This window comes from Camelina sativa, chromosome 7 (assembly GCF_030686135.1).
Source record: "Camelina sativa cultivar CO46 ecotype springtype chromosome 7, ASM3068613v1".
NCBI lineage: Eukaryota > Viridiplantae > Streptophyta > Magnoliopsida > Brassicales > Brassicaceae > Camelina > Camelina sativa.
In genome coordinates, this window is record NC_141886.1 from 24,998,900 (window position 1) to 25,011,125 (window position 12,226).

At 35.4% G+C, this 12,226-nt stretch overlaps 2 protein-coding genes across 5 annotated transcripts; one reads left to right on the plus strand and one right to left on the minus strand.

Moving 5' to 3' along the window:
• The first annotated feature begins 87 nt into the window (after window positions 1–87).
• LOC104702087 (uncharacterized) lies at window positions 88–4,505 on the plus strand. 3 transcript variants are annotated; one of them, XM_010417904.3, is made up of 7 exons: window positions 88–367; window positions 1,031–1,271; window positions 1,615–2,186; window positions 2,557–2,871; window positions 2,975–3,379; window positions 3,490–3,722; window positions 4,013–4,505. In XM_010417904.3, exons 2-7 carry the CDS (start codon window positions 1,123–1,125, stop codon window positions 4,262–4,264), a joined length of 1,926 nt encoding a protein of 641 aa, XP_010416206.2. In that variant the 5' UTR covers window positions 88–367; window positions 1,031–1,122; the 3' UTR covers window positions 4,265–4,505. The 3 variants fall into 3 exon arrangements, with proteins under 3 accessions (XP_010416206.2, XP_087315379.1, XP_010416207.2); XM_087459253.1 differs by having other exon boundaries at window positions 2,560–2,871; XM_010417905.3 differs by lacking the exon at window positions 88–367 and having other exon boundaries at window positions 975–1,271; window positions 2,560–2,871.
• Window positions 4,506–4,714: 209 nt separating this feature from the next.
• LOC104702086 (kinesin-like protein KIN-14P) lies at window positions 4,715–10,828 on the minus strand. 2 transcript variants are annotated; one of them, XM_010417902.3, is made up of 20 exons: window positions 10,615–10,828; window positions 9,613–9,923; window positions 9,365–9,492; window positions 9,194–9,277; window positions 9,015–9,092; window positions 8,834–8,926; window positions 8,719–8,748; window positions 8,452–8,622; window positions 7,835–8,365; window positions 7,671–7,752; window positions 7,486–7,581; window positions 7,200–7,379; window positions 6,929–7,035; window positions 6,669–6,847; window positions 6,414–6,578; window positions 6,063–6,316; window positions 5,820–5,983; window positions 5,418–5,737; window positions 5,178–5,320; window positions 4,715–5,065 (listed from the first exon to the last, which is right to left on the minus strand). In XM_010417902.3, the coding sequence occupies exons 2-20, from the start codon at window positions 9,842–9,844 to the stop codon at window positions 5,007–5,009; spliced, it is 3,096 nt and encodes a 1,031-aa protein (XP_010416204.2). In that variant the 5' UTR covers window positions 9,845–9,923; window positions 10,615–10,828; the 3' UTR covers window positions 4,715–5,006. The 2 variants fall into 2 exon arrangements, with proteins under 2 accessions (XP_010416204.2, XP_087315378.1); XM_087459252.1 differs by having other exon boundaries at window positions 5,178–5,323; window positions 6,414–6,577; window positions 6,668–6,847.
• Between the last annotated feature and the right edge of the window lie 1,398 nt (window positions 10,829–12,226).

Consider the following 12,226-nt stretch of genomic DNA (forward strand, 5'->3'; position numbering starts at 1 on the left):
GTTCTTTACATGTACCATGTTAATTGTACACGTAACATGCATGTATATTGTATAATATAAACATCTCTTTTGGAAAAGCAAAAGCTTATAAACACAAGTTTACATTAGTGAGAGAAGCGTGTGACACGGTTTTGGCCTCTTCACTTTCTTGTAGAGAGATCTTCTTTTTATTTTTGTCTCCATCCATGATTTTTCGTACGCGATAATTTATTTATTTCGTGTTATCTATATCTATCCATAATATACAATATATATTGGATTCTTGCCTTTAGTAAGTCGGTAAACATCATCAGCTTTATTTTTTATTCTTTCATGTAAAAAATAGAGTCTTCCACTACGTACATTCCTCTTCCACACCACATGCTCTGTAAGTTTTGTGTAAGAAAATCATTTTCTTTTATCTAACTTGTGTATTTTTATTCTCTGATAGACAGTAGTAGACGCATAATTTAGTAGGTCGTAGTAATGGTATATACAGTGAGAGAAAACATGTAAAAGAAAACTTATAAACCTTTAAACAAAATAATAAATTCATGGAATGGCGTTTTCTTTCCCTATCATAAACTTGATCGTCATTAAGCAATGGCAGAATATGTTAAATTAGAAATGTTTTGCCGAAATGTGATTTGTGATAAGGTATATAACCCATATTTATTTCATAATCATTTCATCTCGTAACAATAATCATATGATTATGAAATATGTATTTAATATACATATGGGTTAGATCCTACCAAAAAAAATATACATATGGGTTAGAAGATATCTCAAGGGAGTCAATAACCTTTAAACTTGGCACTTGGTATAATTTCAGCATGCCCTTTAAGGAATGAGTAAGCGTATATAATCTTGTCTCAAGGATTATAAGAAGTCCAAATATATAAACATGTATTAAACGATTAGAAATTAATTTCAAATTAATATGGGAAAGGTAGAGAAAATATTAAAAAGAGAGAGGAGCACTCAACTCAACCACTTTATGTTTGTTTTTTTTTTTGTTAACCCACAAACTTTGCTTTTGATTTTGTAGCCGAGGAAGTATTCCTCTCTCTCTCCATTTGATAGGAAGAAGAAGAAAGATAGAAAAAGATAAAGAAGAGAGGAAAAAGAGATTTAATTAAAATGCAATGTTATACAAATGAAGAAGCCTTAGCAAGTCTCTACATCAATGTCTCAGCATCCTTCTTTCTTCTCCTCCTCCTCCTCTACTCCGCCGTCTCCCTCCTCCTCAAGCTCTTACGCTTTATCGGCGGCTTCCCTCTTCTCCAAAGGTTTCTCTCTATATATGTGCTTACTTTACTCTGCATATGATGAATAGTTTCATATATATATTTCCTTGTATTTCCGATTTTAGCATATAACTAAAACAAAGTTCTTGGCTCTTGCTGAGTTTTATGTTAAAGATTGTTTAAACTATATATGCAATATTTTGTAGAGTAGTCTCATATCTACTTGTTATATATAGGAATTTATCATATAACTAAAACAAAACAAAATTCATCGTTATGGCTAAGTTTCTTTGATTTTTTCTAGTTCTAGATCATAAAAAAACCTTCGGAACCTTTTAATTTTTCAATGGGGTGAAAAATCCTAATAGATGTCTTATTTACGCAGGAATGAAGATGAATATGATTCGGCGGCATGGTATACCGATGATGAAGAAGGGGAGGAAGAAGAGGAAGAAGAGTTAAAGATGTCGTGTAATACAAGTTACCATGTAATATCTAGGGATCAAAATCCGGATTTGATAGCTGATATAGGAGACGACGGAGAATCTCTAGTTTTTTACAATAATAGTTCTCAAGATGGACTAAATAATCAATACACGAAGGAGTTTATAAATTTCCATCAAACTCATGATCACGAAGAAGAAGAAGAAGAAGAAGAAGAAGAGGAAGAGGAAGATGATCAAGATTCCCACACTTCTTCCACAGAGGAACATTTTTCTTCTGCCAATGTTTCTCCATATCGCAGCGAATCATCATCGATTGAAGAGGAAGACGATGGCGTAGAAGATCTTCATGAAGATCGTTATGATGATGATGACGACGAAGATGAAGAGGTAGGAGGAGTGTCACGATACGACGTCGTCGAGGATTTGGTTCGTAAGCTACCAAATACGACTAGTACTCGTGGTCCCTCTAGCTTCCAAAGTGGTTTGGTGTTCAATGACAAAAGCTACAATGGTATTATTGATTTCTCCCTCCTCATCTCTTCACATGTTTTTTTTTCTTCACATGCAATTCAAAAGTTGTTTTCTTTATGTCTACAAGTAACCAAAGCTGGTTTCATTTATTTTTCTTTTAAATAAATTATGGATTAAAAAGCTGATTAGATAAGTTTTATATCCGAATTTACTTATATTAGGTACTATAGTATATTCACGTGACGTCTTTGATGAAACATTCTTTATCATTAAAGAAATTCATACACAGGCAAATACTAATTGATAATTTTTTTTTTAACAACACTCGCTGATAAAAAAAATTACGATTTAAAAATCAATAATAAACTGGTTGAGCTAACTGTAATTGGATTTTTTTGTTCTTTTGCTAGCAGAAGTGTATGGGGTAATAAAGGATGACGAGGAGATACAGCCAGTATCGGGTTTTGACATGAGTGAGATTAAAGCAGAGGAATTAGAGGAAGAAGAAGAAGAAGAGAGAGGGGAGATATTTGGAGAGTCATGCACGAATGGCTCAACGTCAAAAAGTTCATCGGAATGGAGAAACTCTGTGAAGACCGACGACCCTTTCTCAACTTCCTCTCGCCGGAGTTGCCCTAAATGGGAATCTTACACCGTATTCCAAAAGTATGATGAAGAAATGACTTTTCTCACTAGAATCTCTGCTCAAAAGCTTCACGAAACAGGTAAAAAATACCATCATACATTATGCAATAAAAACATATATTAAGCATCATGCACGTAAGTTTACTACCTGGTTTGTATTTTCTAATTTATGTCCATTTACAGAATCGTTGAAGTCAATCATGGTGGAGCCAAGATCAATATCGGAGAGAATCGTTCACAAGTTATCATCAAACGGGCACAAGAAAAAACAACAACAATATCCAGGTGGCAATGGGTCTAGACCAAACCCGTACGTGGAACTAGAATCAGCTTACGTGGCGCAGATATGTCTAACATGGGAAGCTCTAAGTTGGAATTACAAAAACTTCGAGAGGAAAAGATCATCAACGCAACGAAGCTTCAACGACGTCGGATGTCCCGCCGGAATCGCCGACCAATTCCGTACGTTTCATATTCTATTACAAAGGTACGTCGAGAATGAGCCTTACGAACATGGACGAAGACCAGAAATTTATGCCCGAATGCGAACACTTGCTCCCAAATTGCTTCTTGTTCCTGAATACCAAGGTAATTAAGTTAACATCGAGGTGAATGTTTGTTTATAAATATGGTAATTATTAGAGATTAATTAATTAGCTTCGACAAAAAATGTAATTATAGTTTGGTTATATACGTAGATTATGAGGAAGAGGAGGAGAAGGAAGAAGAGAAAGAGGAGTGTTTCAGGTCGAGGATATCGTCAGCTTCGTTCTTGATGATCATGGAGGAATGCATAAGAACATTCATGAATTTTCTCAAAGCGGATAAAGAGAAGCCTTGTCAAAAGATCATCAAAGCCTTTTTTGGGAGAAGTAAACGAGGCTCCGTTGATCCAACCCTTGTCCATCTCATGAAGAAAGTCAACACAAAGGTCAGCATATATATAGTATATATTTCAACTTCTACATATTGCACTACTTTATGATTCGTTAATTTATAAACACAATGAAAAAGTAATCATAATTAACCATGAGATGTAGTGTAGTGTCACCATTCATATTCAATCTGGATGCATAATGTTCTAATTTTTTTTCCAAATTTTATCATGTTTTTTGTTTGTTTTTTTTTTACTTTTTCTTTTGTTTTTGTTTTCTGATGAGCATAATCTTAAATATACAACAACATAATGTTAATTAATATATATTTATTTATTGTGAACAGAAAAAGACGAAACTGAAAGAGATGCGTAAAGGAGGAAAATACATGAGGAAGAAGAAGATGAGTATAGAGGAGGAAATGGAGGTATTGATGGGATTAATAGATTTGAAAGTGGTGTCAAGAGTGTTGAGGATGAACGAAATGAATGAAGAGAAGTTGCATTGGTGTGAAGAGAAGATGAGCAAAGTTAAAATGGTTCAAGGTGGAAAGGCTCTTCAAAGAGATTCCACCCCACTTTTTTTTCCTCCACATTGACATTGACCCTACTATTTTAATCAAAATCTCTGAATATACCCTTTATTCTTTCCCCACCCACATCCCCTCTTCTTCTTCCTTTTCATCTTCCTGTTTTTACACCACATATTGTAGGAGATCTTTTAGACAAAACCCACAAATAAAGAGCACCATAAAAGTTTTTATATCGAATAAATAGATAGGGATATACTGTAAGATTACTTTAGTTCTTTATACTTTATACTTTCTCTTTGTTTTTCCTTTTCTTGCTCTAATATCTTTCTTACTTTTTAGTTTTTTTTTGGTTAAGTAATCTACAGGCTTTATTAGGTTTAGAGAACTCGTACACTCAAGGAATCACAAGGTTAGGTATTATACTTTTAAGGAGAAAAAAAAAAATTATTTGTTCCACACTTATGATGGTGATGGATTTTTTAGGTTGTGATTGGTAATATATATAACAAAATAAAGTTTGTAACACTATTTGTTTTCCATAAATTTTTCTACTAAAAGAACGTTAAAAAAAAAACTCATAAAGAGAATCCGTGAGCATAATAATATTCATGTATTTACAAATTTTTTACATAACTCGCAAAACTTCTAGTCCCACCAATCGAAGCCATATATTATACGATTTTTTTTTTTTTTAAATGGGAAAAAAATTATGAGCGTACGTATGTAAAGTTTTGTGAAAAAACAAAACAAACTGATCGTATATGCAGTGTTACGTGTAATGTATGACGGCTAGGAGTAAAAGCGTGATTTACGCCCACCGCTTTGAAGACTTTGCCAAACTAGAAGTACTGCCCGTCTTCTTAATGCCTGAAAAAAAACATATCAATTAGACAAAGTCGTTGTAATTAATCTGATAATTAAACTAATCAAAATTACTTTAGAAAAATCTTAAAATCGTATAGGTTCTAAGTTTGCTTACTTGATGACGATAAGCCTTTACTTGATGACGACAAGCCAGATGTGACCTTAGCAACGGTCGATGTAGTTTTTGAAGCGACTTTCCGAAGTTTATCGAGCGGTCGTGTTACACTCGTGGATGATCTTGCAGTCATCGACTTGGCTCTGCTATTGAATCCGGTTTTTATAACGTTAGATGAAGAAAATAAATATCTTTTAAAACCAACAGTACTAGTAACAAACAACAAGATGTGATTGTAACCTGTCTGAGATTTTAGGTGGTCTTTTAGCAACATCCATGGATCCTTGTGTTCCCAAAGAAGCAGCATCAGAAGTAATCTCGCTTAGTCTCTCATCGTACTCTGCCTCGGCGGAGGAGGTTAAACTCTCACCGTCAGTAACAGAGTATCTTGATTGTTGTGATGAATATTCTCCTGTATCTGAGTTTATGTCATCGGTATGTCCGATGCTCTTTCTTCTCAGCATTGGTTTCTGAAGTCTCTGAGAATGAGTTTCTTTTGCCAGATGAAGCCTCTCTATCTCTTCGTCTTTTCTCGCTATGGTGTCCTTAAGGGACGCTAACTGAAAAACAACAAATGATTCATTGTAAGTTGGAGTTAATGGTAAGAGAGAGAGAGACAGGAGCTAAAGTGTGTCTATTTACCTGTTCCATTAAGTCTCGAACATCTTTACCATCTTTACTGGTCTTTGCAGCACCAAGTTCGACTCCAGAGACACGCTCTGCGAATTTCAAGGTACTCATTGACTCTGAGTATGAAATAGCGTCAGGGTTGAGTTGCACAAACATCAAGGTCTTTGCTCGTCCTCCTATTAGCCACATAGAAACATACGTTACGATAATACTTACTCATGAATGCAGTATTATTACTAGATGAATTTAACTAACCAAGAGAGCTTTGGAGGATCTGTGTTAGCTTGCTGTTTCTGTATGGTACATGGGCATTCTTTGAAGCAAGAGAGAATATCACATCTCCAAGAGATGAGAGCGATTTGTTTATATGTTGTGCTTCTCTTAGTCTGTCTCCTGTAACTTCAGAGCGATCTACTCTCTCACTTCCTGCCAGATCCACCAAATGAAGATTACCGTATAGCACAGACCCGGTCTTCATATCTTTACCGCGAACATGAACAGTGACAATGCTGCATAAAAAATCATGTAATTCGGTGTAACAAAGTTTAGAGCTGATATGAAAAGACATATTGTTTGCTGTTCCAGGGGATCAATATGAAGAAGAACCTGTGAGAGCGGCTACTCCTTTCATTCAAGGCAGTACAACCAACGGCTCGATTCTGTAGTCCAATGTCCATCAATGTAATCACATCTGAAGTTGATGTCACAGGATACATGCTCGCATCAGGCACAGCCAGGCCATTTTGTTGAGTTGTAGAAAGGATCCCTAGTGTGTGCAGGTCAAGGAAAACAAAAATAATTGGCTCCACGCTAACAATGAACAAACAAATAGACAGAACCAGGATTTAAAACAAAGGATATTTCTTTTGAGTATTGTCAGAAGACAGCAGATCGAGCACTTGTTCATTGTATATTTCCACCATTTGAACCCCAACTTCATACGATATGTTTCCCTTTCTAGATTGAGAGATTTTAAAGAGATCATTGAGAGCGCGATAATTAACTCCCCAGTACTCTTCACTTGCTCCGTCTGGACCGGTCTGTAAGAAAGGGAACGAAGGTAAAAGTGCATCAGGTTATTACTATGAAATCTTACTCAGTAAAGAACAATGAGAACATACCATTGTATAAGTTTTCCCTGATCCTGTCTGGCCATATGCAAATATACATACATTGTACCCATCAAGTACTGACCTAACCAGGGGTCTTATGTCTGAAAAGACGTCAGCTGCAAGAATTAAAAATATCAAATGAACTTTGGTGATAGAAATATAATATTAGATCTCGAGATGTACCATGTATTATCACAGAGATCATACAAAACCGAAATGTAAAGCATAAGGATATAATATGAAGCAGAATAGAGACAGAACAGGCAACAGATGAACACACCTTGAGTAGCAGCTGGACTATACACCTTGTTGAACTTAAATTGGCGAAGACCGTCTTTACCGGGTCTAGTTGGATTGGTCACTACTAATTCTCCATCCTCACCCACATACTCGACCACTGTGTTTGGTGCACCCTGTCCAGGAAGAAAAGGCCTCACCCGGCAAAATACTCTGATGTTTCCTGCAAGTCATAACTATACAAATTAGGACTGGTTCACATTTAGAAAACTTACACATAGTACAAACAATACTATTAAAATAGAAATATATAACATGATCCTCAGTACCTTTCAGCTCCTGAAGCTCGTTAAAAAGCTTCCGGTTTTCAGTTAGTACAGCGTGATAGTTTTCGGCTGCATTTCTAAGTTCAACCAGTTTCTTTCCTGAAGAGACAGATTGATTTTATAAAGACAACATAAATTGCAAGGTCAAGAGAATTTTATCACAGAAGCATCAGTTATATCAATCTCACCTAATTGGCTGAACTGTTCTGTATAGTTCTCTTGAACCTTCAATATTTCTTGCTTGATGGATCTTGAATAGAACCTCAACTCCTGGGATTCAGCTTTAATTATCCAGCCATATATTATAGTATTATACAATGGTTATTGTAGCAAGCAGTTTGAATAACCATACCTGTAGTGCCTGAGACTGGTTTTCAATAAAGCTTCTATAGGAAAGTTCTTTTCGATTCCAACTTTGGTGTGAGGACTCAGACTTTTGCTCCATTTCTTTGACTTTAGTCTTCCAATTTACAAGGTTCTGTTCAAGCTCTTGAATCTTTCCTTCAAGGCTTGTATTAGCAGTTTTTGTTTCTTTTTCCATTTGTTGAAGCTGTTTTATCTTTTCCTCAAGAGCATTTTTAGCAGTCTGTACTTCTTTTCCCATATGTTCAAGCTCTTTAACCCTTTCCTCAAGGGCATTTTTTGCAGTGTGCGCCACTTTTCCCTCTTGTTCAAGTTCCTTCAGCCTGCTCTCAAGTCCTGTTGTAGCGACCATTGTTTGGCTTTCCATTTGCGAGCATTGCTGTTCATACGCTTTTCTCGTTGTCTCCAGCTCTTGCCTTAACGAAGAAATCTCAAGGTTGAATTGATCATTTTCTTTCAATAGCTTGGCCATATCCTCGTCTTCGTTTTTCTTTTGTTCTTCCCACTTTGACTTCTCTGTCTATCATACAGATAAAATTCATGTCACCACACCATTTAGACACAAAACAATTTTTAGTCAATAAACTAGTAGTATAGTGTACGAACCATTGTTTTGCTTTCCATTTGCGAGTATTGTTGTTCATGTTCTTTTTTAGATGCCTCCAATTCTTGCTTCAGCGCAGCAATTTCGAGGTTGTATTGATCATTTTGTTTCATTAGCTTAACCATATCTTCCTCTTCATGTTTCTTCTTTTCTTCCCACATTGACTTTTCTGTCTAACATACAGAAAACTCCATGTCAAAATTTAATTTCATGTCACAAATACCGTTTTACTAAAATCAATTCACAAAGCAACTAGCAGTATAACGTACCTTTATCTGTCTAAGCTGTTGTGTAGCAATCTGGCAAAAAAAAAAGTTCATCAGTAAAAAGATGTAACACATTAGTAAAATTTTATCAGACAAGATCATCATTAACAAATGATACCTCATGTTCTACACCACTTCCTGATGCCAAGGCTTCAAGGACATTGATCCTTGACTGATATTTTTCCTCACGAGTTTTAAAAATATTGTTTTGCTGTACGTAGACAAGAAGAAGTTACTCTCGCAAAACCAGAAGTTGAACATTTCTATCAAGCCCTTTCTTCAAGTAAACAAAATCATACCGTTCTTAGATGCTCAGCTTGAGTTGATATACGTCGCTCAATCTCCTGCACGACTTTTCTCAAGAGGCATGCCACACGCTGATCATTGCAGAGCTTTTGTCAGAATAATTCCCAAGAAGTAAAAGCATAAATGAAGGCATCATACATTATGATCTGAATTGTTAGCATTCAAGTAGTACCTGAGGGATTTCACCATTCTTTCTTTCAATACTTTCATCTAAAATTCCATTCACAACGCTTAGAAGTGACTGCGTAGGAGCGTTCTGCATCAAACAAAACCCCCATGACATTGTAAAGACACTTCAAAAGAAATGCATGCGGATATTCATTAACAAGGTTAGAGAAACTACATCTAAGCTACTTGATTTCATCATTTCAGAAATCTTTGAGGCTTGAAGATCATAACGCCCTTGTTTCATTTGGAAAACCTCATGAAACTTGTGTCCTCCATGGTGCATCGATCCAGGGGAAGATGGATCTGCCGTAAACAGAAGAAGACAATTAAAGAACCACTGAACAAGAAGAATATATAAATACACATACGTATATGTAAGAATGCAGTGAGCCAAACAGTAAAAAGTGTTTTGCTAAAGAGTACCTAATTGGCCAGAATTGGCAAGGGCTTGCTGAAATTTAGACTCTGCGAGGTTTTTGTGCCTTTCATCTCCAAATAATGGAGAAAAAGGAGAGAAAGGACTACGAGGAGTTTTGGAATCAGGCAGATTCCTATGCCTATCGTCTCCACCAGATAATGGAGAGAAGGGAGAAAACGGACTACGAGGAGTTGAATCTCCATAAGGGCTGCCTGGTTGATCACGCATAGGATTCATCTCGCCTCGAGGTCCAAACCAAACTTATGGAAACACTTGATGATAAACCCAACACTGCTTCATTCTTTACCAACAACTCCTGAGACATGATTGATTGAGGGAACAAAAAAAAAAAAAAAAAAGAGCATTAGACAAAATTCATAACAACACACAAACATAGAAACAGAAAACTAGAAAAAAAATCCCCAAAAGCACAGTTTCTTTTCTTTTTCGCCAAGTAAGAACATGATCAGATAAAACTATCTCCTATAATCATCATCGTAATCAGCTGTATTGTGCAATCAAAAATCTGAAAAATGCACTGCGACAGAGAGATCATTGTGATGAATTGAGAATATTCCCAAATTGAAAGCAGATGATACCAAGTCCCGACGATCAAAATTCAATTCGTTTCAAAGATGGGATTTTTTAATCTAAAAATACCCAGTAAACTTCATATGATTTCACCCGTTGTACAGCATCGATCAATCGAGCAACACGCAAGCCAAACATAATAATCGAAGATAAGACAAAATAAAATAAAAACAGGAATGTGAGACGATCAAACAAAAGTCGCAACTTCAACCAATGCAAGAAAGAAGGAAACAAAGCTATTAGAAACGAACCTACCAGAAGATGAACAAAAAGGGACATTGGTGCAACAAGAGAAAGAAAAAACAAAAATCAACATCGACAGACCAAGTCAAAACACAGTTAAAGTCGCGATCAGCAAAACTGCAACATAGAAGAAAAGGAGGAAGAAAAAGATGCGATCTTTTTGGTCTCTTTACCTTGAAATTTTCTCGGGAAAGATTGGAAAACGAACGTTGAGAAGGTCGAACTTGAGAGGAAAACAGAGAGACGACGGAAGGAGACGTGACGGGAATGTGGGTTGATTTGATTTGATTATTATTAGCGATAATAGTAAAGATTAATTTTTTTTTTTTTTTTAATGATGAAAATTGAATACAACATATAAGAAAAACAAATCCCCCCCCCCCCCCCAAAAAAAAGATTTTATTTGGGGATTGTGTACAGAGGGAGGGAGCGCGAATGTAGGAGGAAGGCAGTAAAACAACAACAATCTTCTCCTATCGTTTATGATTTTTTTGGGCTAAAATTGGAGGAAAAAAAAATCATTTACATAACAAGAGTGTTAACAGAAAAATTATGAATTGGAAATTATGAAACGATTTAACTTTATATAACTATGATTTGCAGATGTTACAACGACCAACGGACAAAATATAATACTATGTATCCATAGTCCATCCATGTTTGGTTTTGTTTTGGGCACCACGTCGAGTTTTATGGCTCTATATTTAACTTGGGGTCGTTTGCATTATAAAAAGAGTTACGTTATACTTTATACTCAAAATCATATAACTAACACTACAAATGTCGTACTGATATTTATTTATCACATTGAATTTTAATAATGATTATTAGTTTTTTTAATTAGTGTTCTTACTTGTTTAGTGTTAGGATACTTATTAACCATTAAGAATCGATCTATCGCACTTTGACGTGTACAAATCAGAAGATATATACTGATACATGAATGCAAAACGAATTCCCGCATCTACCTTAAGCATATCTTCCGAGAAAAATAGTGTGTAAAAAGGATTTTGCACCGAAACTGAATCTTAGGTCAAATAGATTTGCACAGTTGCACTACGTATTCTTGGTACATAATATCTGGACTCCAGTGAGATACTCTCGTATGAATACACCGCTAAACATCATTTTAACATATATATGCATATATTTCGGATTTAAAAACCTCTTGCTAAAAAAAGCTTATCCTTCTTTTCGCCGGTCAACTTTACACTGGCCGATGAAAATATATATATCCCGATAGAGAGATAAAGCCTCTGAAGCCTATTGTACGTACGTGCCTCCACCTCAGAAACCGATACTCACTCGTCAATGAATATATTATATGTAAAATATATACCTTCACAATACATGAGATTCACGACACTATATTTTGATCGTAAAACCTATCTCATAAATATGTGCAGATTTCAACTTTGTTCGTAATATATTTATGGTATGTATATCATGTCTTTGTATATGTAAATAAAATGGTGGTGTAAGATGTAACATGTAAAGCAGAGGAACAAGTCTGATAAAGATGTTCAATGGTTTTTGTGTCATGTGGCGTAAAATTGTTGTTTTTCTTTAATTTATATAAAGTCTTCAAAATTGTTTGTTTCGTTGTTTCTTTCTTTTGGCTGCTTTATAATATGTAAATTAACGTTTGTGTGTATGGACGACGTAAACTGCAAAATTGCCAAAAAAAAAAAAAAATTGAGGAAGTCAATTACAACCTCTTGAATTAATTTTATGTATTGGCACGTCGCTTTACCACCACAAATCGCAATCAACTCCTTCCTTTTA